The 25,258-nt window shown below is 40.1% G+C and overlaps 1 protein-coding gene across 2 annotated transcripts in view; it reads left to right on the forward strand.

Moving 5' to 3' along the window:
- Positions 1-25,258, forward strand: part of PRKAR2B (protein kinase cAMP-dependent type II regulatory subunit beta) — a 112,900-nt gene that overhangs the window by 76,051 nt on the left and 11,591 nt on the right. For both annotated transcript variants that reach the window (XM_032642669.1, XM_032642670.1), the window contains exons 4-8: positions 2,003-2,086; positions 12,396-12,502; positions 15,957-16,110; positions 20,756-20,857; positions 22,252-22,326. In XM_032642669.1, the coding sequence (XP_032498560.1) occupies positions 2,003-2,086; positions 12,396-12,502; positions 15,957-16,110; positions 20,756-20,857; positions 22,252-22,326 (522 nt within the window). The remainder of the gene's footprint in view (positions 1-2,002; positions 2,087-12,395; positions 12,503-15,956; positions 16,111-20,755; positions 20,858-22,251; positions 22,327-25,258) is intronic.

Here is a 25,258-nt window from a genome sequence, read left to right on the forward strand (position 1 = left end):
CAGAAGGTGGGGTTTTGTGTGAGGTGTTAATACAAAGTGAATGGGTCAGGAGAGAAAGACAAATTGATGACAAGGGTAAAGCAGGTACAAGCTGGTGTTAAAAATGATTTAAAAAGACAGTTTAAGTGATACAAACATTATTTAACACCGCACGAAGTGGGCAGTCTCCATTCCCAAGGGTCCAGAGAGCTGCAAAATGGGGTGGAGGGTAGGAAGCTTTTATAGGATAAAGAGTAAGGAACAAGGAAGTAAGTGTAGAGCCCAGATTTGGCCTGGCTTTTAGGGATTGGCTGACTGGATACACTGTGTTTCTGGCAAAGCGGGGCATTTATAGGGACACAAGAGTTATCTGAGCTTTGGTTTGCTGACGTGGCACCCCGGGCAGAGGTGACTCCATCTTGGGCCTAGGAAGTCATTTCAACATCAGCGACACGTTATCCCCAACCTTTTCTCTCTGAGGATAGAGCTGCTCAGCAGGCAAACGTTTATGATTGCTTCAGTTCGAAGTTCCAGATGGCTTTTGTGAAGTGAGAAATAACTTTTTGTTTTATTGTGTTAGCCTTCCTTATTTGAAGTAGGCACGTGTGAATTTTGGTTGGCATGATTTAGTTCATATCCAAATTTTTAAAGTTTTTTGTATAGCAGTGAGTTCTTAGGCAGGAGGATCTGCTTTTTCTGGGTCCACGTGCCGTCGTAGAATCTAGGTTGAGGTGAATATTGATTAGATAGGAAACAAAAATTTGCATATCCCTTACCCTTAGAGGAAAAGCTGCAGCAACGTCCTCTCTCACTGGCTAATAGTATGTAGCAGTATACTGTGTATACTGCTTTTCTGTGTGTGTATAGTATATAAGCAGTACACACATAAATAGTACACATATACCGTACATTTCCTCAATTGTTCTTGGGCCTCTGATTTTTAGCCACGTGAGATGGGTTTGAAATGCCGATTTTAATTTCCCGTCACGCGTTTTGATGCATTCACGGGCACAGAGCTCACCGCTGCCTGATCCTGGTTGCTGTGATGGTGGGGCTCCTGCTCTTCAGCATCTCTTCCAGTCACTCTGTGTGTCAACGTTAGAATAGGAAAAGGTGGTGTATGGGTCTCCAGGAGACCAACTCGATGTCTTCTGCTTTTAGGACCATCTCTTGCCTCGCAGACTCATCTTACAGTTACACAGTACCCGCGTTCGCAGAAGAATGGGCCTTCGGGGCCAAGTCCGTGAGCCTTCTGCTGGTCGGAAGGGACTCAGGAGAGTTGGCTGGCCGCACTTACAGAAGGCGTTCTGTTGGCCTTTACCCTCGGGAATGAAAGTTTCTGAGCAAATAGTACACTGGTTTTCTTTGAACTCGTTCTCAGATGAGCACACCAGGACTGTTGGATTCATTCTCCCTCAGATCCATAGTCTCCTTGGTGTGACAGCGCGTGATTGCTTGCTCCCTGTGGAAAAGCAATCTCCGTGGGCGTAATTATTTTATATACATTGTGCATAAAAATGTATTTAACATCTAATGCAATATACAGGTAAGAATTTACTCACTTCCAGAAACTTTATCAAGTTTTGAAGGAAAGAGCTACATCCTGAAAGAGTATTAAATTCAGTGGTAAAGAGTATGAAACAGCATTAGAGTATTAAGCAGAATAAAGGCAGTGTGTAGATTTTCAACATAGCTGTTACAACAAGTTGTCCTTTTGTTTGTTCCCGCTGGCTGGAGCCTTGGTGTTTTTAGTGATTAGCCAATGCAGACCCTCACAGAATGAACTTGCTAACCTGGGGGAAACACTCCTTTGAAAAACTTTCAAGTACTGTATTGATGAATGCACACCACCTCCCTGAGACGAACTGTATTGCTTTCCCCTATTTAGCAGGCTGGTAGTTAATGTCTAGTCACCTAAAGTGAACCTCAGCACTAGCCGTTCTTCCTTCTAATATCCTGCTAGGAAATTTTATCCCTTAAGAGCAAGGTGAGTAGACTAATTGTTAATTTGGTGTCCTTTTAGATTATACATCCCAAAACTGACGATCAAAGAAATCGATTGCAAGAAGCTTGCAAAGACATCCTGCTGTTTAAGAACCTGGATCCGGTAAGATAAAATCTCAATAGTAGCAACGGTGTTTTTTCAGCGTCCGTGTGGAGAACCGTGCAGGATCTTGGATTTCACCCTCTTTACAAGCTAACATCACCCAGGGCGATGTGAAGGCCCCACTGCAGATGTCTGCACAGGAAGTGGGTTGTGTTCTAGGAGCTGGGGAGGTCACTGCTGTCATAGCAAGGAGTGAGCGCCTGTTTCTCGGCAGAAGGCTTCTCATCCCTCAAGGTTACTTGCTGCAAACACAGCCCTGAGAAGTGGCCCAGGTGAAGAGAGGTTAAGGCTTTGCATTCTTTGCCCACTCAACAGGAACACGTAGGGATGTGCAGGGCCCATGGGGGAATGCCTCTTTCATCACCCAGTAATAGTCATTATTTTAATGTATGACTTTCATATTATACATATTTTTAAAGTAAAGTTTTACTTGGCTTTAGAGGTAGAGAGATTTTTTTTTTCTTTGTAAAGATTTTGAAATCTCTAGTCTTTGGTTTGGGGTGTATTTCTAGAGTGACCGTACTGTTCAGACTTTGCCCTTCACCCTGACCTAAATACTCTGCTTCCTTCATCATGGATTATGCTTATTCACTGCTATATGGTCAGTTGGGAAAGAGGCCCTGCTGCCATGTTCCCCATGTGAAACCTGAGTCAACTTTGGTAACTTACCTCGATTCTTTTTTTGGTCAAACTCAACATCTTAATAGTTTTCGGATTGATGCCCTAGAGAAGAACGCATTAATCAAGACCCACTCTTTTAAGATGAGGTCTTTTTAAAAAGGCCATTTTTATAAAGAGGAAAGTACTGCTTTATACAGTGTCTTCTATGCTGGGTCATATTATACCCTGAAATTATTTTTAAAAGCTCTTTTGTTTCTAATACCATTTATGCTAATGTTATGTCCTCCAGGATCACAGATTATATTGTGTGACTTTGGAGATTTTATTTTAGGGCCACGTAATACAAGTTTTGTCCACTTTGGTCCACGTCCTCTAGAGTTATCACCAAGTCTGCAAAACTAGGAGCTCTAAAGAAAGGGTTGCTGGTGGTTCTCTCTCATAATGGAAGAATAAGAGATGAGATTAAGATAGAAAATTTAGGAATTTCTTTTATGAATGGAAAATCTTCCTGGTAGTATTAAATAGTAGAATAAGTGACTAAAAGGAACTTGTGAAATTTTGATGGGCTTCCAAGTAATCTCAGATTTCATTTATCTAGAATGATAATGATTCTGTGAAATAAAGGACACGAAACTATGATCTCTAATGATCTCCCACCAGAATGAGACCAAATAATTATTAGTGGAAAGATACAACTTTATGTGTGTATATGATGATAATTTTGCTATTGGAACTAAACTAAGTATTTAATTCTTTTGCTTCAGATACACACAGAAGACAGCTGTGAAATTAATCCTGAGTTTTATCCTTAGGGGTAGGCTTCAGCCAAGAAGGTTCTGTATTTTCAGGCCAGAGCTTTGCATGGGAGAATTTCAGGGTCACCAAAAACAGTGCTTCTCAAGCTTTAATATGCCTATATATCATCAGAGGATCTTGTTAAAAATGCAGATTCTGGTTGAGTAGATCAGTAGTGGAGCCTGAGAGTCTGCATTTCTCACAAGGTCCCAGGTGATGGCAACGCTGTCAGCCCGCAACCATACTTTGAGTAGGAAGGACGAGAGCCCAATGTGAAAATGTTCGAGGTCAGTATTTTGGTACTACCATATGTTATTTTGTTTGCATGCTTCCCTATTCAATTCAACCAGTATTTTAATGCTTCAGCAGTGACCGAACAGTGATACTGTGGAGTCAAACACTAAGTGATGAACAGGCATGAGTGAAATCACTGCCAGTGATAATTTCCTGGCATGCTGCCTATTCTATTCCATCCTCTAAACTAAATTGATTTTTCTTGCCATTTCAACTTTAACTCTTTTAAAGCATTGTGAAAATTTTGGTTGCATTTAAAGTAATTAAAAAAAAAAACTTTTCCTGGTGTATTCTGGCAGGGAGCATCTTTAACTAAAATGGTTATTTTTATAAACATAAGTGTTTTTTAAGCCTCTTTTTAGATTTTGCTGCTCTGATGAAGGTCTTCAATATATATATTTTAAAGGTCACAGTTCATAGGGACAAAAAAGAAAAAGCCCGTTGATGGAATTACAGAGTTCATAAGTTATCATTATTGAATGTTTTATAGGGAGGAAGTAAATATATTTACATTGTTGTTTACAAAAGACCTTTTTTGAATTTGAGCTCATACCATCTTGATTTATTTCCCTACTATCTTAAATCCTTCTAAGAATGATACAAAATATAAATAAGTAACAATTAACTCTTCTCAGCAAATAACCACCTGGAATAAGAAATTTTTCCCCAAACATAGCAGATTGAAGATTTTAAGTTAAGTTCATATTTTAAGCAGCTTTCTAGTTTTTTATTGTATACATTTTTTGTCATAACCCAAATGCATTTAAATTGAATTATATATTCCACTTATATAATCTGCCTATCATATAGCAGCTCCTTTCAGGTCAATTCCTTGACCAACCACTGTGTTCCAAGGCCTGTATGAAGGCGTAGGATGCCACAAAAATACTTAGACATGGTTCTTGTGCTCTTGGAACTTATCATTTAGTGAGGGATTCAAATACACATACAAAGCAATTTGGTAAAACATGATAAATGCTGTAATACGGTCAGGGCGCTATGAGAGGATGAGGGTCTCTCAGCCCCACGTGAGGATCCAGGAAGCTGGAGAGGCCACCTGAGACGAGCCTCAGAAAATGAGTCGGAAATCGCCAGTTGAACGAAAAGCACAGAGCGCGTTAACGCTGGTGTCTAAAGTGAAAGACATCCAGTGGTGGGGCTCAGACGTGCGCGTCGTGTCAGGAAGGAGCACCGTAGCAGTGGACACACACTATAGGCAGTAGCATTTTTTTTTTTTTTTTTTTTTTTTTTTTGCGGTACGCGGGCCTCTCACTGGCCTCTCACTGTTGTGGTCTCTCCCGTTGCGGAGCACAGGCTCCGGACGCGCAGGCCCAGCGGCCATGGCTTACGGGCCCAGCCGCTCTGCGGCATGTGGGATCTTCCCGGACCGGGGCACGAACCCGTGTCCCCTGCATCGGCAGGCGGACTCTCAACCACTGCGCCACCAGGGAAGCCCTAGGCAGTAGCATTTTAAGCAGAGAAAGTAACAGTCAGGTGTGTCTGAGGTCACTGTGGTGGCAGGGTAGGGCGTGGAGTTAAAGGCGAGAGACGGATAGGTTAGGAACAAAGGAAAGGAGCTCAGTGAGGAGACCGCACGCCCTCCGTGCCAGGAAATGGATCCAGGAAAGAGCCGTGCTGCGGTCCAGGGAGAAGAAACGCGCCCAACTAAGGAGAAGGGGGGAAGGGATGGTTTCATAAAATACTCAGGACGAGCAGAAGTTGGTACCTGCTGACTGAATGAATCGAGACCTGACAGAAATAGTCTCGGATGACCCCCAGTGTCTGGCAGCGGAGGTGGTACCGTTTCCTGAAATGGAAAAACTTGGAAGGAGGAAGGGGAAGCCGTAATTACTAACCAGCAAGAAGAACAGTCTTGGCTTTGCATCCACTATCTCACTTGACTTTCCTCAAGGCGTTGTTTAGCTTGAAAATCTAGCACCTCCTAGACCTCAGAACAGTTTTCCTTAGCGTTCTGTATATTCATACATTGAGCACAGCATTTATAATTATTAACCTCTTTGAAGATGTTCTTTTCATGAATATTTTAATGCTCGACTCAGTAGGTCATTTTTCTTCTGAAATATTTCTAATTTTAGGCAAACTGAAATAATCTTCTTACGCTATATGATAGGCTCTTTGATTAATGGAGAGTAAATTGTTATTTTTTAAGGGAGTCAAAGCCCTTTTACCGAGCTCAATCTCTAATTTACATTCTGTAGGCGAATAAGATGTGGATTTCCTACAGTAGCTGTCAGTTACCGAGATAAGCCTCTGCATATTGAATATTTCCTACGTTCTTTTCACTCTGTGCATAATTATGGGGAAATTACATTTTGATTGACTAGAAGAGACACCTGTCACATAGAGAAGTTCTAAAAGAAATAGATGTTCTGTATTTTATCAGGGATTACTTTTTCATTTATCCATGTACAAATTCTTAAGCGTGATAATGTTTTAAAATGCAGCTAATTCCAAGATAACAAAAAAAAAATTTACTATAGCGCTATATTTCATCCTTTTCTCCACTTGACATTCAGGGCTAGAGCTAGCTAATCAATAAAGCCGATAGATAGTCCCCCTCCATCTGCTCTAAACGAGTTGAAATATAAATAATAAGCAAAATAAAATATTAGTAAACCATTTAATCAAACTTCATAATTTTAATAGGTGACCGTATGTCGCCTGGGTTGATGAACTCCCAATTAGCAGCACATCGAGAAGGCACTGTCTTACTGCCTCCCATTGGCTTCGTCTTCAGCCCTGGCTGCTGTTTCACACATAGGTGCTAGAGCTTACACGGGAATCCAGGGAGGGGATGAAAGCCACGTCCTGCAAACCCATCACCATCTTTCTTCTCAAAGTTTTTCTTACCCATGTAAAGATGTAATGTTGTATTCTCTGTTTAAATGGAGAGTTTGGTTTTTCAATTAATTAAAAAATTTAAATCAGTATGCATATAGAATTGACAAAAATTCAAAAGGAACAAAAGAGTAGTCAGTGAAAGGAGATCTCCCTTCCATCCCTGTCTCCCAGCAATCCAGTTTCTCAGGAGCCAAGTTCTTTTAGCACTATCATGCATATTTTTCTAGGGTTACTCTATGTATATACAAGTATATTCTTTTTAAAGTTTTGGTGGCAGCAAACTCTACACGTAGAGTTCTTACCCAGTTCTTTTTTTTTTCTAACAGGTAATCTGTATTTATAGAGTTTTCATATTCTTTCTTAAAATTATTTTTATCAGTATTTTATTTTTATAAAAGTTTAAATTGGTAACGTTTATGTATTATAAAGCTAAACCATGAAAACACATTGCGTTTTGCTGTTGTCTAATGTATTAACATTGTATATACAAGAAGAGGCACCCCAAATAATATTGAAAAAGAAGAACAAAGTTGAAGGACTCACACTTGCCAATGTCAAAACTTATACCTCAAAGCTGCAGTAATCAAAACAATGTGTTGGGCTTCCCTGGTGGCGCAGTGGTTGAGTCCGCCTGCTGATGCAGGGGACACGGGTTCGTGCCCCAGTCCGGGAAGATCCCACGTGCCGCGGAGCTGCTGGGCCCGTCAGCCATGGCCACTGAGCCTGCGTGTCCGGATCCTGTGCTCTGCAACGGGAGAGGCCACAGCAGTGAGAGGGCCACGCACCACAAAAAAAAAAACTGTGTTACTGGCATAGGGCTAGACATACAGAACAATGGAATTGCGTTGAGAGTCAAGAAACAAACCCATACATCTATGGCCATTTGATTTCAACAAAAATGCCAAGATCATTCACTGGGGAAAGAATAGTCTTTTCAATAAATGGTGCTGGGACAACTGGGTATCCACACACAGAAGAACAAGGTTGGACTCCTACTTCACACTAAGTACAAGAATTAACTCAAAATGGATCAAAGACCTAAATGTAAGCTGTAAAACTATTAAACTCTTAGAAGAACTTTATAGAAGGGCCTCGTATTCAGAATATAGAAAGAACACTTAGAACTCAACCACAAAAGGACAGACAACCCAACTTTAAAATGTGCAGAGTTCTTGAATAATAGACATTTCTCTAGAGAAGATATACAGATAACCAATAAGCACATGAAAAGATTCTCAACATGGTTAGTCACTAGGGAAATACAAGTCAGAACCACAGTGAAATACCACTTCACCGCCACTAGGATGGGTATTGTTTTTTTAAAAAGGAAAATAACAGGTGTTGGCAAGGATGTGGAGAAATCGGAACCTGGTACATCGCTGGTGGTAAAGTAAAATGGTCCAAGCACTGTGGAAAACAGCTTGGCCGTTTCTCAAAAAGTTAAACATAGAATTACCATATGACTCAGCAATTTCACTCCCAGGTGTAGATCCAAAAGAATTGAAACAGGTGTGCCAATAAATACTTGTATATGAATGTTCATAGTCGCACTATTCATGATAGCCAAAAGGTGGAAAGAACCCAAGTGTCCATCGACAGGTGAATGGGTGAGTAAATTGTGGTGTGTGTTCGTATATATATATAGTGGAATATTTTTCATCCGTAAAAAGGAATGAAGTATGATATATGCTGTAACATAGGTGAACCTTGAAAACATTATAATGAGTGAAGTAAGCCAGACACAAAAGATCATGTATTGTGTGATTCCATTATATGAAATATCCAGAATAGGTAAATCCATAGAGACAGAAAACATATTGGTGGCTGCCAGGGCCTAGTGGGAGGGGAGAACGGGGAATGACTGCTTAATGGGTGCACGGTTTCCTTTTGCGGAAACGTTTTGAAAGTAGGTACAGGTGGTGGTTACACAACTTTGTGGCCACTAGTCCACTTTAAAATGGTTAATTTTATGTGACATGAAATATTACTTCATAAAAAATGTATATGTAATCCATCCGAACATGTTGATTTACTTTAGTTTTAATATTTAGTGGTTAGAACACACTTTAAGGATGAGTTTGGGATTAACATATACACACTACTATATATAAAATAGATAATCAACAAGGACCTACTATATAGCACAGGGAACTATATTCAATATCTTGTAATTACCTATAAGGGGAAAAAATCTGAAATGTATGCGTATAAGTGTATCAGTTTGCTGTACACCTGAAACTAACACAATATTGTAAATTAACTAGACTTCAATTCTAAAAAATGGTTTAAAAAAATCAGCTGTTTACAGAATCGATCACTGAAGCACCTCCTCAAAGTCCCTGGCTTCCAGAAAACAGTTTGAAAACCACTGAGCATGTGGAAGGTGGGGAGCCTGTCTTGACAGCATGTGGAAGGTGGGGAGCCTGTCTTGACAGGAACAGGGAGCTCATCTCTTTGCCCTGTCACTGCTAGACAGCTGTCCTTCTTAGGCAGGTCTTTACATTGTTCCAAAATCTCCAGAAACTTCCACCCAGCAGTCCCAGTCCTGGCCTCTGGAATCACCGACATCATCATTGTGGCTGCAGATAGCATGTGTTCGCTGAAGTTCCTCCTACATCAGGGTCTCATATTTCCTGATTGCCCTTCTTTGAGTGTTCTCGTGCTTGTCAGCAACTCCAGTAAAAGATAGGGGTCTTAAAATCCATACTTTTTTTTTTTAATAGCTGCATAGCTTTCCAGTGCATGGATGTATCAAACTTATTTATCCAGAGACCTGTAGATAAACTTGAGTTTTCAATTCTTTGCTATTACAATGTACATTTTGCAGTGAAAAATGCCCATGCACATGTCATTTCACAAATGTGTTATAGAATAACTTCCTAGATAAGGAATAGTGAGGTGACGGGTAGCGTGTTTGAAATGATACCGACTGTTGACAGTGCGCCCCCTCTGAGACCCGTTCCCATCAGCCGTCTGCCGGAGGAACCCTCCTTCCCACACCGTCTCCACCAGTGTGTTAGTCTAACATTTTTATGTTTCTGAATCTGGCAGGTGAAAAAGGGTATCTCCTTTCAATTTTGATTTGCATTCCTCTTTATTTTGAAAGAAGTTGAACATCTTTTTGTGTTTTTAAGAGCCCCTTCCCCCTTTTCTGGAAGCTTTGCAGGTCAGGTCTGTATCTTTGATGTTCTAAAACCACACTATCGTGTGTGTGTGGAGGTTCTGGTCCTTGATTGTGCCGGGCCCTTGAGTGAGCCCTTTCAGTCTGAAAACGTATATCCTGTGGTTCTGGAAAATACGTCACATGTTTCTTTGATTATTTTCTCCCCTTTGTTATCTCTAATATCACTTTGTCTAGAGCTTCTGTCTTTTCATTGTCGACTTTCTTTGAAATTTTAATTTACCTTCTTAGTTCTTTTACAAGAAAATTCTGTAATGGGGGGGTACATGTTACACATTTGTCAAAACGCACCAAGTGTACAGCACTGCACCAAGGGTGAACCCAGATGTCAGCTGCGGACTTTGTATGATAATGATGGCGGTGTAGGTTCATCACTTGTAATAAATGTACCCGCTGGTGGGGATGTTGACAGTAGGGGAGAGGCTGGGTGGAGGCAGGGGGTTTATGGAACTCTGTATGCTTTCCGCTCCATTTTGCCGTGAACCTAAAACTGCTCTCAAAAATTAAGTATTTAAAAGGCAGAAAAAAATGTGGTAATCATGTTATCACTTTTCAACTTACCCATTTCTCTCTGATTGGCTCTTTTTCTAAATAGCCTGTTTTTCATCTCATGGATATAACATTGTCTTGAACATCTCTGGGTATACAAAGTAGAACTTTCTGAAAGCTCATCGCTGTTCTTGAATTTTCTAGCTCATTTGGTGTCATACTGCTGTTTATATTAGTCTTGTAGGCTACCAGAGGGGCCACGGAAAGCTGATGTGGAGCCCTGAATAAGTATGGCAGGGCTGTCCACCAGTGTCCTGCTGGTTGAGTGACAGGGGGCCAGCTGTTAACATGGGGGAACCCCTCATCCCAGCAAGTGAAGGTCCTTGTTCCAGGGCACCAATCTTCACAGTAGCTGTTCTAGTTCTCTCTTATTTATTTAGCTTCTCCCAAGAACCTGACTCTGATCTTTTGTCTGGGAAGAATTGGGGTTAATATTTGGTTGCCAGGTGTTCTGTGTTCAGGGTTGAGGCATTTGGAAGGAAGGTATCAACTGATCGTGGAGGATTTTGAATCGGTCTACCTGTTTCAGCTGTGTCTCAGTCCCGTTCTGACCGGACCGGGTGTTTCCCAGTCTGGAGCCTCTGGAGCTCTGATAGGTGGTCAGTCCCTCCACACTGCAGGCCCACCTGCCCTTCTCTGGGCTGCATGCTCTCTCTGCCCCCATTTCACTTCCCTTTGCTCTAGAAATCTCTCCTCCGGTTTCCCCTTCCCATTCTCATGGTTGTGGAGTAGTACCTTGATAGTCTCTATGAAATGTTAATGGTGTCTCAAAAAGAAGAGAATCACACATGGTCTGTTCATGCTCTGATCCAGAATATTTTGTTTCTTCAACCTGTGTTTTCCACTTGCATCTTTTTCACCCTCTAATCTGTCTTCAGCTCCTTAATTTGTTTATACTACTAATTGATTTTGGCCTGGGAGTTACTTGAAGCCTTCTTATGACTTCTGACTTTTCTGTCACTGTGCACCATGCTGTTTCTCCATACCCATTTGTTTTTAACTATTCAGAGGTTTCTGAATTGTTCCTGTATTTGTTCTGAGGAAAGATTTCTTTTGCCTCCTAGTTTATTCTCACTAGGTAAGGTTTATCCTTAAGCCTTGACAAGCACACTTCAGCAGAATAAAAATTTTTAAATAGTTGCTGACTGATAGGTTTGATGTTTCTGGCTTCAGTTTTAATAAATCTGTCCTAGGGTGGTATATGGTTGCTTCTTGAAGAGAACCTTAGTGACAAAAGATAGTGGTGGAATATTGGCTACAATCGTTTCTGGTTTTGCTTTTGTTGGTTTGGTTTCTATTTTGTTTTCAGTGCTAAACCAAGAAGGATTGGAGTCAGGATTTAAATTCACTAAATATTTAGGTAATCTCTATATAAATTCTAGTGATGACTAAAACAGGGAAGTTTTTTAAAAGTTTAGGTATCTTTAAAAGATATTTGCAGTAGTTCTTTGTTAACTTGATCATATTAGTTGCTAAGGTTGTATTTCACAAGGTATATGATGGCTTGGTGGTTAATTTTTCATATTAAAGTAGTGATAGTTGCAAATATTCTGAAATAGGCTAATTATTACTTTTATTCAGGTACTGAATACGAGAGTAAATATATAATCATCTGGTTTGTATGTGGTGAGGAGGACTATTCTGTGTATTTTTTTTTTTTTGCCGTACGCGGGCCTCTTACGGTTGTGGCCTCTCCCATTGCAGAGCACAGGCTCCGGACGCGCAGGCTCAGTGGCCACGGCTCACGGGCCCAGCCGCTCTGCGGCATGTGGGATCCTCCCGGACTGGGGCACGAACCCGCGTCCCCTGCATCGGCAGGCGGACTCAACCACTGCGCCACCGGGGAAGCCCTCTGTGTATTTTTTTTTGACAAGACTTAATGGCAGTGATGATATTTCCATTTCTTTGAGCTTGTTCACAGAAGTATAAGCTAATTATGGTTCTTTAAATATAAAACTAAACATGTTCTAGATAAACCAAGATTGTCTTTTCTTTTTTGAAAAATAGGAGCAGATGTCTCAAGTATTAGATGCCATGTTTGAAAAATTGGTCAAAGAAGGGGAACATGTAATTGATCAAGGTGATGATGGCGACAACTTTTATGTAATCGATAGGTAAGTTTTGTGTAACTTCACTGCTGAAAGGTAATGAACCTTTTGTGGAAATCTCAGTGGCTATTATAATGCCTGACAGATTAATGTACGACAATTGCTATTCCCTTTTTACCCATATTCCTGTGTAACTGGCCCTACACACCTACAGTGAACCCATGCAGTGAAACCGTGCTACCTCATCGAAAGAGGCATAGTGTTTGGAAGACTGGTGACTTTTGGTTAATCTAGAAATCTGTCATTTACTGGGAGCCTCCTCATTTGTTAACTTCTAATTGAGAGGTAGTGATGCCTGTTACAGTTAGAGATGGCTGTTACTGTGAGAATAGCAGCATAATACAACATCTGGGATATTGAATCCATATAACTCAATCTGTTATTATGTTTTCTAAAAAGTTTCTTCTGTTATTACTTAATGAAGTAAAACATGCTAATGGTTTGAAAGATTCAGGTATTTCAGAGGGGCCTAAGGTGAAAAGTTAGTCTCTCTTCCTACTGCTTTAACATCATCTAATCAGCAGAGTGAGTAATTTGCGTGTCTTTCCAGAAATTGTTTATGCATTATCATATTTGTCTGTTAAAAACTCTGTAGAGAAGTTATTTCAGTGAGAAGGCCTGCATTTATGTTGAAAATCTAATTTCAGAAAGTTTAAGTTGTGCTTGACTCCATCCAAGAGCAGTGTGCTTTTCAGATGTAGAGAACAAACGTATGGACACCATGCAGGGAAAGCGGGGTGGCTGTGGGGGATGAATTGGGATTGACATGTACACTCTGATGTGTATAAAATAGATAACTAATAAGAACCTGCTGTATCAAAAAATTAAATTAAATTAAAATCAGCTGTAAAAAATTAAAATAACATTAAAAAAAAAAAAGAACAGTGTGCTTTTAGCAATACTTAGGTAACAACCCTAAGATGTAAAAGGTGCGCAGCCTGGACTGAGTCTTCATTTCTGCACTTCTGTAACATGGTGATGAGGTGTTGATGAGACGTTTGGATTCCCCAAGCACCCCACCACCACCAACGCCCGCCCTGTTTGCATGGAACACAAATCATCTCCCAGCCTGATTTGTCGGATTACATTTGCTTCCCTGGGCCAAGTTGTGTTCTACTCAGAGGCTCCGCAGAAAATCCCCCCCCCTCCGCCCCCGTCTGCTTAGCACTTGTTCCCTGATCTGGGCTCTGTGGGTGGTACCTTTCATGCATCAGTAGCACATGCTCTCTGAGTCCCTCAGTCCCTCACCCCTAAGTCCGTGGTGACCCGGGAGAGCTGCACTAGCCAGGGCTGGGGCTAGACTCTCTGATTTTAGAATTGTCCCACATGTAAATTAAAGTCATGATTCTTGTACCATTAACAGCTTTCATCAACGAAACACCTCAGAAATTCACTCAGCTGTTTAATCGTATTGAATTGTAGGGGTCTGTGCGAACCCCAAAGGTAGTACAGGAATAATTTTCTTTTAGTAGGTATTTTGACTATAAAACCGCCTTACGTTTGTATATAGCACCTTCCCTTTTCAGTTAGATCCTCGTCACCCTTTCGACAGATGACAATGTTCAGGCCCACAGAAGTGACGTGAGTCGGCGAAGGTCACCCAGATGATGAGTGTGGAGCAGACCCAGCATCTGGGTCTCTTGGCCACTGTGTGTGCTCTTTTGGTGGCTCTGCCCTGCCCAGGGCTTCATGTTCTCAGGGGAGAAATCTGTATGAAAATGCAGCACACGGTATTTTAGCAGATTTTTAGACTGATATGATTTCAACTGGACTAGTAGCTCACTGTACTTCTCGTCAACACGTTTGTTGTGTATTTTATCCTATTCAAAGTAGAAAACATAGAAAACAGTTTTCGTGCAAATGTGTAAAGAGTCTAAATAGAAAAATTAATCTATACTTGAAAAATAACTATTCGTGAAACAAATTCTGGAGGGTATCCCTGAGACAGCCGTTCTAGCTGTGAATTATATTAAAAGCCAGTTATTCTTATTCATGAATATCTTTTGTCTCTAATATCTTATGTGTTTGCTTTTGTGGTATCTTTACTATTCGTAATCCTTTCTTAACCTTAAAAGCACTCCCTGTTTTGTCTTTGCTAGAGTTTAGCCAACAAAATAAAGCCAAAGAATTTCTCCTGTCTGCCCTCACAGGTGTTTCAGCAAGCCTTGAAACCGTGTTCCCTGATAAAGATACAGTACCTGGAAAACCAGTTCTCCACAACAAGAATGCAGTTTCCAGAAATATAGGGTCTGGATAATATGCAGCGCAGTGACTGTTTTACTTGCCTAGAAGAAGAAACCCAATTAAAAGATAAGCACAGAAAGACTATGAAAAGACCAGGATCAGATATTTAGCCTGAATTTCTACCACTTTTAGATTGTGGGGTCAGTCTAACATGAAGGGCCAGATGGTATAAAGAGCCAGAGAGTAAATTTTGCAGGCTTTCTGGGCCATGAGGTCTGTGTTGCAGCTACTCAACTCTGCTGTCATAGCACAAGTCAGCTACAGAGAATGCAGAAACCGCCGGTGTGTTTGTCTTTCCAATAAAACTTGATTTACAGAAGCAGGCAGCCAGTCTTGGGCCTCAGCTGGCCGGCCCCTCCTGTAGATTATAAAGGACCCTGTAAGTACTGTACAGCAGTGCCTGACCAGACTGTTAGAGCTATATTCTTTTTAAAAATTATTTTCTTCTGATCTCAAAAGTAATACATACTCGTTTTAGAAACGAAAACTCTTGAATTACACAGTGAATGTCCCTAGAATCCTCCCCAGTTCTTATACTCAGAGGTCACTGCAGTCAGCAGACTCACACACATTCCTTCAGGTGGTTGTCTTGGCATATTGCATTTGGTTGCAGTCTTAGTTATATTTTTATCATTTATTTCAATACCTTAAATATTTGTTGTTTAGTCTCATTTGCCCCAGACGATGAGACAACAGACACATGGATGGGCCTTACCCTCGTCCCGTGGATGCTCTCTTCTTCCTGCTTGTCCGGAACTGGTGGTGTCTTTTTCACATATTGATGCCCTTTTATTCCTTGTTGTCATTAGAGGGGAAAGGAAACTAAGAGCCCATCCTCAGCTGCCACCCTTGCGTGTGTCCTACGTCTCAGGGAGGACCCCTGTTGCCTTACTGTGCCTGCGGAAGGCTCCCAGTGCACCCAGCCAGCTCCTTCCTGCTTCTCCCCGATGTAAAGACCTCTTCAAGGATGTAGAAGAAGCTGGGGGCAGTGGCGGATCTGGGAGGAAACTGAATGGCTGGGCCAGGGCACTATTCACCCTTCTAGACATTTAAATTTTAACTGGGTGAATGTGTTATGATGTCCCAGCAATAAGACTAAGCCATAAATGATTTTTTTTAAAAGAAGAATGAGGTTGTATTTCCCAGGGCTCATGCTTCATCGCGATGAGATTTTACTTGAATTACTTTTACGTCTTCTTTTTCACATGTGCAACAGAGGAACATTTGATATCTACGTGAAATGTGATGGTGTTGGAAGGTGTGTTGGCAACTATGACAATCGTGGGAGTTTTGGCGAACTGGCCTTAATGTACAATACGCCCAGAGCAGCTACAATCACCGCTACCTCTCCCGGTGCTCTGTGGGGCTTGGTGAGTGAAGTATTTATTTGACCTGAATGTCATTTGTAAAAATCATTATGACAGAAGCCAGGTGGCTACAGTATTTTAGTTCTACTAGGTAGATTTATTTGGGATCATCATCAGTCATCAGGGAATTTATTAAGCAACTACTAGATGCTGAACGATTGGACACTAGGACTGTGCTGAGTTAAATCTTCATGTTCTTTTCCCAAATTGAGTCAGGAGTTTAACCTACTGGCCGTGGGAAAGACACTCAGATCCAAAATGTTCCTCTTTTACTCACTCTTAAAAACCAACCAGCCACACAAAGGCTTCAGTGCTCTTTTCTCAGATAGCTGTCTGTGGTAAATATTATCATCTGTGGTTCCCAGAGTGTGGGCCCCTGACCTGTAGCATCTCTATCACCTGGGAACTTGCTAGAAATGCAAATTGACGCCCCACTTACTGATTCAGGCCCGTTGACTCAGAAACTCTGGCGATGGGACCCAGCAGTCTGTATTTGAGCAAGCCCACTGGGTGATTCTCATGCATGCTTGAGAAACCACTATAAACTGAGTCTCTCTGTGCTGTGTAAATTGATTGGTAACAACTTTGCATTGCCAAGCGGCTGTGTGGAGAAGAAATACTTGGTGCCTGTGCTTCTCACCTGGATGCACATCAGAATTTCTTGGAGGTGTTAAAAAAGAAAATTCTCTTACCTAGGCCCTACCACAGACAAACTTAATCAGACTCTCAGGGTTGGGACTCTCAGACCTGGGCTTTTAAAGAAAATTTCTTAATGGTGCTGTTTCTACAAGACTTAAAAGTTGGTTTAAAGACATTTGGAGGACTTCCCTGGCAGCCCAGCGGCCAAGACTCCATGCTCCCAGTGCAGAGGGCCCGGGTTCAATCCCTGGTCAGGGAACCAGATGCTGCATGCCACAACTAAGAGTTCGCATGCTGCAACTAAAGACCCCCGCACGCCGCAACTAAAGATCCCACATGCTGCAACGAAGATCCCATGTGCCGCAACTAAGACCCGGCACAGCCAAGTAAATGAATATTAAAAAAAAAAAAAATTGGGGTTGGGGGGGAGGGAGATTCTTTTCATAGATGATCTTAGGATGCAGAGTAGCCGACCCAAGTCCAGCTGGTTCTGGACTGTGTTTAATCTGGTGCTTAGGGATCACCTGGGAATCCAGTTAAAATGCAGATTCACATTCACCGGGTCTGGGATGAGGCCTGTGATTCTGCATTTCTCACCAGCTCCCAGCAGACACCAGTGGCTGCCGGTGCCCAGAACACACTTTAAACAGCCCTGATTTAAAGGGAGTGTTGACAATACTTGTATTTCCTTTTAAAATTGTTGAAAACATCCCATCCTATAGTTCTGACATGCGTTTACTCGGTTATTTCTCTCAAATCCTTTTGTGGCAGGAGACGAGGTTGAAGTAACAGGAAGTTTGCTAACAATCTCCTTCCCAAGGACTGTAGCTTCAGAGAAGTTACACATTATTCAGTCACCACTCAGCCTTTGACTCCGACGTGCATCCAACTGATAAAAATAGCTCTTGATCAGAGAAACGACATATTGTGCATTTCTTCTTATTAGACCCAGGCAGTTGCTGTTTACTTATTAAAAATGTGATGAGTCACTTTTTAAGTGGTGGAAGCAAAATTGGAATTGTTTCAGGTAGAAGGGAGCTGAAGTGTCTTAAGGGTTATCAAAGACTGGAATACCCAAAGCCAGCAAAATAAACACTCCAAACCTGAGCGGACTTGGCCCCTAGGAAGCATTCGCCTGCCCTCACAGCCTCGGGTCTCTATCTCTTTCATTAAGGAAGGTATCATTTAAAATTTAATCATCCTGATAGGGTTGCCAGCCAGGGTCAGACTGTCACATGGTAAGGAAGGCTTCTCCCTGCAGGTCCTTGGAACAAGGTCACACACTTAGCGGGTTGGCCCTTTGAATACTGAAAGTTCTCAGCCCTGGAAGGTACCTTAAACTAGGGACAAAGGCCCAGCATTTCCCAGTGCGTGTGATACTTACGTTCTCAGGTAGGAGTAAGCATTTTCAGAGATTTTTTTACTAATCTGTACATGTTTCAAGCTTTATGAAAGTGGGGCAGTTTGTGATGATCACCTTCGGGATGTGCATAAGTGCAGCAGGTGTTTTTTAAAAATTATAATAATTAACAGAATCAATTAATACTTCGAACCTGCTTTCTTAGCAGCTCGCCTAACTAGCCCCCTTTCAGCAAAAGCTGAGTAGAAAAGAGATTTTGCTTTTAAGACCAACGGGTTGGAGCTCTGCCACATAAGTGCAGGTGTAAAGATAAGCAAATCTCAAGAGAAAAGTCCTTTGTAGAATAGTCTTAACTTTGTAAATAAGACTAGGTCACTGTTAGCCTTGGGGGATCAACTGATCTACAAGACCATGCTGGTGATTCAGAGGAGCAATGATTGATTGAAATGACTAGGATGAAAACATTTGAAATGGGACTTTGTGGATTTTATTTATATGTCACAGTGGGTGTGAAGAGGTGGGCCACTGATAGAAAATTTTTCCTGAGATGTGTAGCTCATTATGGTTAATTTCTAAATTGCTAACCTATTTCTAGTCTTCTCTGTTTTGCAGTAAACTCTGTTCATAAAATGGTGTTGCATCTGGTTCCCAGACCTGATTATATATCTGAATCACTCGGGGAGCTTTTATGAAATACAGATCATTATAGAGTCCTATATGCAGAGATTTTGAGTCATTAAAGTCCGGGGTGTTAGAATAAACCTTTTTTAAAAAAAACACAACAGCTGATTCTGATGCAGAACCAGACTTGGAAATTATTTCAATATTTTTACTAATTATCTTGACATTTTTTCTCTTTTTTAAGAAAATGATTAAGAGTACAACAAGTCCAAATTACAGCCCTTATAAAATTGTAGTAAACTAAATTGGAGAACAGGATGTTTAATTTCCTAGAGACTTACATCCTCACTGGTATTTTTCTCCATCGTATCAGTTCATTTAAATTCAGCCCTAATATGTTGGCATAGTAATTTATTAATTAAAGAACATATCCCAATTAATTTTATTTTATATTAAGATGGTATAGTTATCAGTGTCTGCTGAAGTAACATAATTCTAGGGGCTCTTAACTGAGAACTAAAATAATGTTTTGTAGGAATTTTTAAAATATAAAATTTGTAGGAAAACCGTTTTTTGAGCCGTTACCTTTAAAGTTTTCTCTAGTTCCTTAATTCATTGTGGTATCTTTGAGGTTAAGTAGTATAAACATAGGGACATTTTAGAATGATGAGCATGATAAACACTGGAATCAGAGTCTGCTCAAGAAAGTTGTAGTTTTTCTGTGCACCTTTTTAAAAGTGACAGAAACCCTAGAGTCAAGAATTTTTCGGCATCTCTTTACATTGTACTTTCATGATTTAAAACCATTTTCTAATACTGGTTTTCATGTATTTTTTACCGCATCCCACAAGAAACACATTAGGAAATGTCACCACCAGTGCATGTGTGTGTGTGCCTTTGTGTATAACTGAAATAAATATATAACTCAACACTTTACTAAAAGGGATGCACACTCAGATTTCCTATTCTGTTTTTTTGTTTTTTTTTTTATAAAAATGCTTGTCACGGGTGAAGGGAGTCAAAAGGTACAAACTTCCAGTTATAAATACATCCTGGGGATGTAATGTACAGCAGGGTGACTACAGTTAATAATACTGTATTGTATATTTGAAAGTTGCTATGTGAGTATATCTTAAAAGTTTTCATCATAAGAAAAAAAATTCTGTAACTATGTGAGGTGACGGATGTTAACTAGACTTATTGTGGTGATCATTTCACAATATGTACAAATGTTGAATCATTATGTTGTATGCCTGAAGCTAATATAATGTCGTATGCCAGTTATACCTCAAAAACAATGCTAGTCATGTCCCACCGAATTGTAACACTCCAGGGCTGTTATCTATAGCAAAAGAACTCAGTGCTAGTTTGAACTCATAGAAATGGAGTAGGATGGCGGTTGCCAGGGCCTGGGGTGGGGGGCGGTGCAGTTATAAAATGAATAAGTTCTGAGGATCCAGTGTACAAATGATGATTATGGTTAACAATATTGTGTTACATACTTGGAAGCTGCTAAGAGAGTACATCTTAAACGTTGTCACCACAAAAAAGAAGTGGTAATTATGTGAGGTGATAGAGGTGTTAACTAACCCTACTGTGGTAATCATTTAACAATATATATCAAATCAACATGTTGTGTACCTTAAACTTCCACAATATTCTGTAGGTCAATTGTATCTCAAAAAGCTGGAGGTGGAAAACGAGCAAGGAGCTGGTATATTTTTTTAATGGTGCGACAGCGCCACCTACTGGGTGTAGCCCGCCAGTTACATGTTGGTCAGATCTCTGTTCTGAATAAAAAGTAAACTTGCTTTCTTTAAAAAACATGAATATGGTTCTATATTTTGCTTAAAGAAATAAAAATCTGAAATGAGTCATATTAGAAGGATAGTAATGTTAATTTTCTATTTCAAAATCTTCAATTATTGTTTGTTCCTTACAGGGAATAAATGAAACTATTTCTTCAAACTTCCTTTTTCCATAAAGTCTACCTTTTAACTATCTTTGTATTTGATATTCTGCCTTTAGGACAGGGTAACCTTCAGGAGGATAATTGTAAAAAATAATGCCAAAAAGAGAAAAATGTATGAAAGCTTTATTGAGTCACTGCCATTCCTTAAATCTTTGGAAGTAAGTATATGTTTGTGCTTTTATTTTATTTTGCTTTAAAAGATTCTGTTTTGTTAGGAATACTTAGTTCTGTAGAAGGTTTCTTTGAATAATAATCTATCCATATTTTCATTTGAAAAGATTCCAGTGTTTTTTTTTACTGCCTGTAACTGCATTTGTTTTGTCGTTTACAAGTAATAGACCCCTAGGAGCATCTATAGCAGATTTATGTGTGGTCTCTATCTAAAAGCAGACTTAAACTAATCACATAAATATAGGCAAGAGCCTTTATAGGAAGAGGTCATCTAAATACAGAATGTCCTCACTGGCCTCTCCTTCTTTATTCCTTTCCTCCTTTCCTCTTAAAATTGACAGTCTAAGGTCTCTCTTTTTTCAGGCTACACTTATTCACACGGTGAACTTGGCAAATCCCCTGGCTTTAAATGTCTATTATGGTGATGCTTCTTAAAATTGACATCACCAGGCAAGGCCCTGCCCTTGAACACTAGGCTCATGTATCTAACTGCATATTTAACATTTCTTCTGGGATGTCTAAAAGACATCTCAGACCTAACACATCCCAGACCTTCTTCCCTCTCTTCCCCACCTTAGTGAAAGCAATGCCGTCCTTCTAGTGTCTCAGCCAGAATCCTTGGGGTTGATGGACCAGTCTGCTAACATGTCTCTTTGTTGGCTTGTCAGTATCCACCGAGTAGCAAGCAATTCGGGCCACATTTCAGAATGCATATTGGGCAGCTGATCTTCTCCAGCAGTAGATCTTTTTAAATAAAAATAGGTCAGGGGTTGGAAATTCAAATGCCTTCAGAGCTAGGTACATAAAAAGAAGAAATGGTAAACTTGAAAACATGTGCTCCATCTAAAGAAACAGCTGCTAGTCCGCCAGAGTTTATTTTTTGCTGCATGGAAATAAGGGCTGAGTGTTGCTGAATGCCCTGATTCCTCAAGAGAAGCTGGAAATTTAAGTTTTTATGAAAAACTTGTTTAAAATGCTGGCAGTTAATATAACACACACATGCGCACACACAAACCCACACACGGCTCAATTTATTTGGCCTATAGGCTACCATTTTTAAACCCCTGAAATAGTTACGATTACCTACCTGATTAGTCTGTTTAATATAGTTGTCCCTGTGTTTCCACGGGGATTGGTTCCAGGACCACCCCGGTGGATACCAAAATCTGCGGATGCTCAAGTCCCTCACACTGGTCCCTCCTTAGCCCCCGGGTTCCACATTTGTGGATACAGAGGGCCAACTGTATATTTATTGAAAAAAATCTGCATATAAGTGGACCTGCATGGTTCAAACCCATTTATATTATCAAATACAACTGTAATTGTATTATTAAATACAAATACAGTATTATCAAGGGTATTATCCTTTTTTCCTTTATAGGTTTCTGAGCGCCTGAAAGTGGTAGATGTGATAGGCACCAAAGTATACAACGATGGAGAACAAATCATTGCTCAGGTATAATACTTTTTATGGATTCAGTTTGGGGTTATTTTCCAAAAGACTCCTATATACTGTAAGTCTTCATAAAATTTTCATGTGTGTCTATAGTTAGTATGTAGTGATGAGTTAAATGAATATTCTATCAAATGACCTGTTAAAAATGGTTTAATTTACAGCCATCAAGCTATTTTGAGTATTTTTATTTTTGTAACTAACTCTTAATGAATATGTATTAAATCATCAAATGGATTTCTGCATAATTTTATATTTGTACCTGACATGAAGGTCACATGTATAAAGAATGTCATTTATAAGAGGAAAACAAATGGTAATCACTCCATGAGATTTATTAATAAGGACCCAGAAGGTGCATCGGAAGATGTAGAAGTTTGCACAATCGGTTCATTGGCAAAACTTCCTGAGGCTGCTTCCTGATGAAATAAACCAAGAAGGGAACACGCTGCACCATGTACTGTACTGGCTTCCAGGCGCTACGGGCACTAAGGGGGCCAGCATGCTCTTTAACCCCTAATGCTTTTCTAAGATCCCATTGGAACCAGAAGCAATACATACGTATCTTGGTTAGAACAGACCTACCAAGAAGTAGGATTTATGAAGACAGTTAAGTTTTACAGATAAAGCATACCAACGATAGTACCTTATTTCCTAGTTACAGTTTTGAAGCATTGATTGCATGATTTAAACAGATTTTTAACAAATTCTGTAATTTTTGTATCACAATATTACCCTGTACTGTAATCTTTATCTGAAATATTGTCTCTTTCGATATATGTGAAACAAGATTCAAGGTGTGTGAGGCTGAGAAAAGAGTAATTATTTTATTATTATTATTTTTTAACATCTTTATTGGAGTATAATTGCTTTACAATGGTGTGTTAGTTTCTGCTTTATTACATAGTGAGTCGGCTATACATATATCCCCATATCTCCACCCTCTTGTGTCTCCCTTCCACCCTCCCTATCCCACCCCTCTGGGTGGTCACAAAGCACCGAGCTGATCTCCCTGTGCTATGCGGCTGCTTCCCACTAGCTATCTGTTTTACGTTTGGTAGTGTATATATGTCCATGCCACTCTCTCACTTTGTCCCAGCTTACCCTTCCCCCTCCCTGTGTCCTCAAGGCCATTCTCTACGTCTGCCTCTTTATTCCTGTCCTGCCCCTAGGTTCGTCAGAACCTTTTTTTTTTTAGATGCCATATACATGTGTTAGCATACGGTATTTGTTTTTCTCTTTCTGACGTACTTCACTCTGTATGACAGACTTTAGGTCCATCCACCTCACTACAAATAACTCAATTTCATTCCTTTTTATGGCTGAGTAATATTCCATTGTCTATATGTGCCACATCTTCTTTATCCATTCATCTGTCGATGGACACATAGGTTGCTTCCATGTCCTGGCTATTGTAAATAGAGCTGCAATGAACATTGTGGTACATGACTCTTTTTGAATTATGGTTTTATCAAGGTATATGCCCAGGAGTGGGATTGCGGGGTCGTATGGTAGTTCTATTTTTAGTCTTTTAAAGAACCTCCATACTGTTCTCCATAGTGGCTGTATCAATATACATTCCCACCAACAGTGCAAGAGGGTTCCCTTTTTTCCACACCCTCTCTAGCATTGTTTTTACATTTTTTGATGATGGCCATTCTGACTGGTGTGAGGTGATACCTCATTGTAGTTTTGATTTGCATTTCTCTAATGATCAGTGATGCTGAGCATCCTTTCAAGACTTGGTTGGCAATCTGTATATCTTCTTTGGATAAATATCTGTTTAGGTCTTCTGCCCGTTTTTGGATTCGGTTGTTTGTTTTTTTGATATTGGGCTGCATGAGCTGCTTGTAAGTTTTGGAGATTAATCCTTTGTCAGTTGCTTCATTTGCAAATATTTTCTCCCATTCTGAGGGCTGTCTTTTGGCCTTTTGGTTTCTTTTGCTGTGCAAAAGCTTTGAAGTTTCATTAGGTCCCATTTGTTTATTTTTGTTTTTATTTCTATTTCTCTAGGATGTGGGTCTAAAAGGATCTTGCTGTGATTTATGTCATAGGGTCTTCTGCCTTTGTTTTCCTCTAAGAGGTTTATAGTGTCTGGCCTTACATTTAGGTCCTTAATCCATTTTGAGTTTATTTTTGTGTATGGTGTTAGGGAGTGTTCTAATTTCATTCTTATACATGTAGCAGCTGTCCAGTTTTCCCAGCACCACCTATTGAAGAGGCTGTCTTTTCTCCATTGTATATTCTTGCCTCCTTTATCAAAGATAAGGTGACCATATGTGTGTGGGTTTATCTCTGGGCTTTCTATCCTGTTCCACTGATCTATATTTGTTTTTTGTGCCAGGACCACACTGTCTTCATTACTGTAGCTTTGTAGTATACTCTGAAGTCAGGGAGCCTGATTCCTCCAGCTGCATTTTTCTTTCTCAAGATTGCTTTGGCTATTCAGGGTCTTTTGTGTTTCCATACAAATTGTGAAATTTTTTGTTCTAGTTTTGTGAAAAATGCCATTGGTAGTTTGATAGGGATTGCGTTGAATCTGTAGATTGCTTTGGGTAATATAGTCACTTTCACGGTGTTGATTCTTCCAATCCAAGAACATGGTATATCTCTCCATCTGTTTGTATCATCTTTAATTTCTTTCATCAGTGTCTTATAGTGTTTTGCATACAGGTCTTTTGTCTCCTTAGGTAGGTTTATTCCTAGGTATTTTATTCTTTTTGCTGCAGTGGTAAATGGGAGTGTTTCCTTAATTTCTCTTTCAGATTTTTCATCATTTGTGTATAGGAATGCAAGAGATTTCTGTGCGTTAATTTTGTATCCTGCTACTTTACCAAATTCATTGATTAGCTCTAGAAGTTTTCTGGTAGCCTCTTTAGGATTCTCTGTGTATAGTATCATGTCACCTGCAAACAGTGACAGCTTTTCTTCTTTT

Source organism: Phocoena sinus, chromosome 9 (genome assembly GCF_008692025.1).
Source record: "Phocoena sinus isolate mPhoSin1 chromosome 9, mPhoSin1.pri, whole genome shotgun sequence".
NCBI lineage: Eukaryota > Metazoa > Chordata > Mammalia > Artiodactyla > Phocoenidae > Phocoena > Phocoena sinus.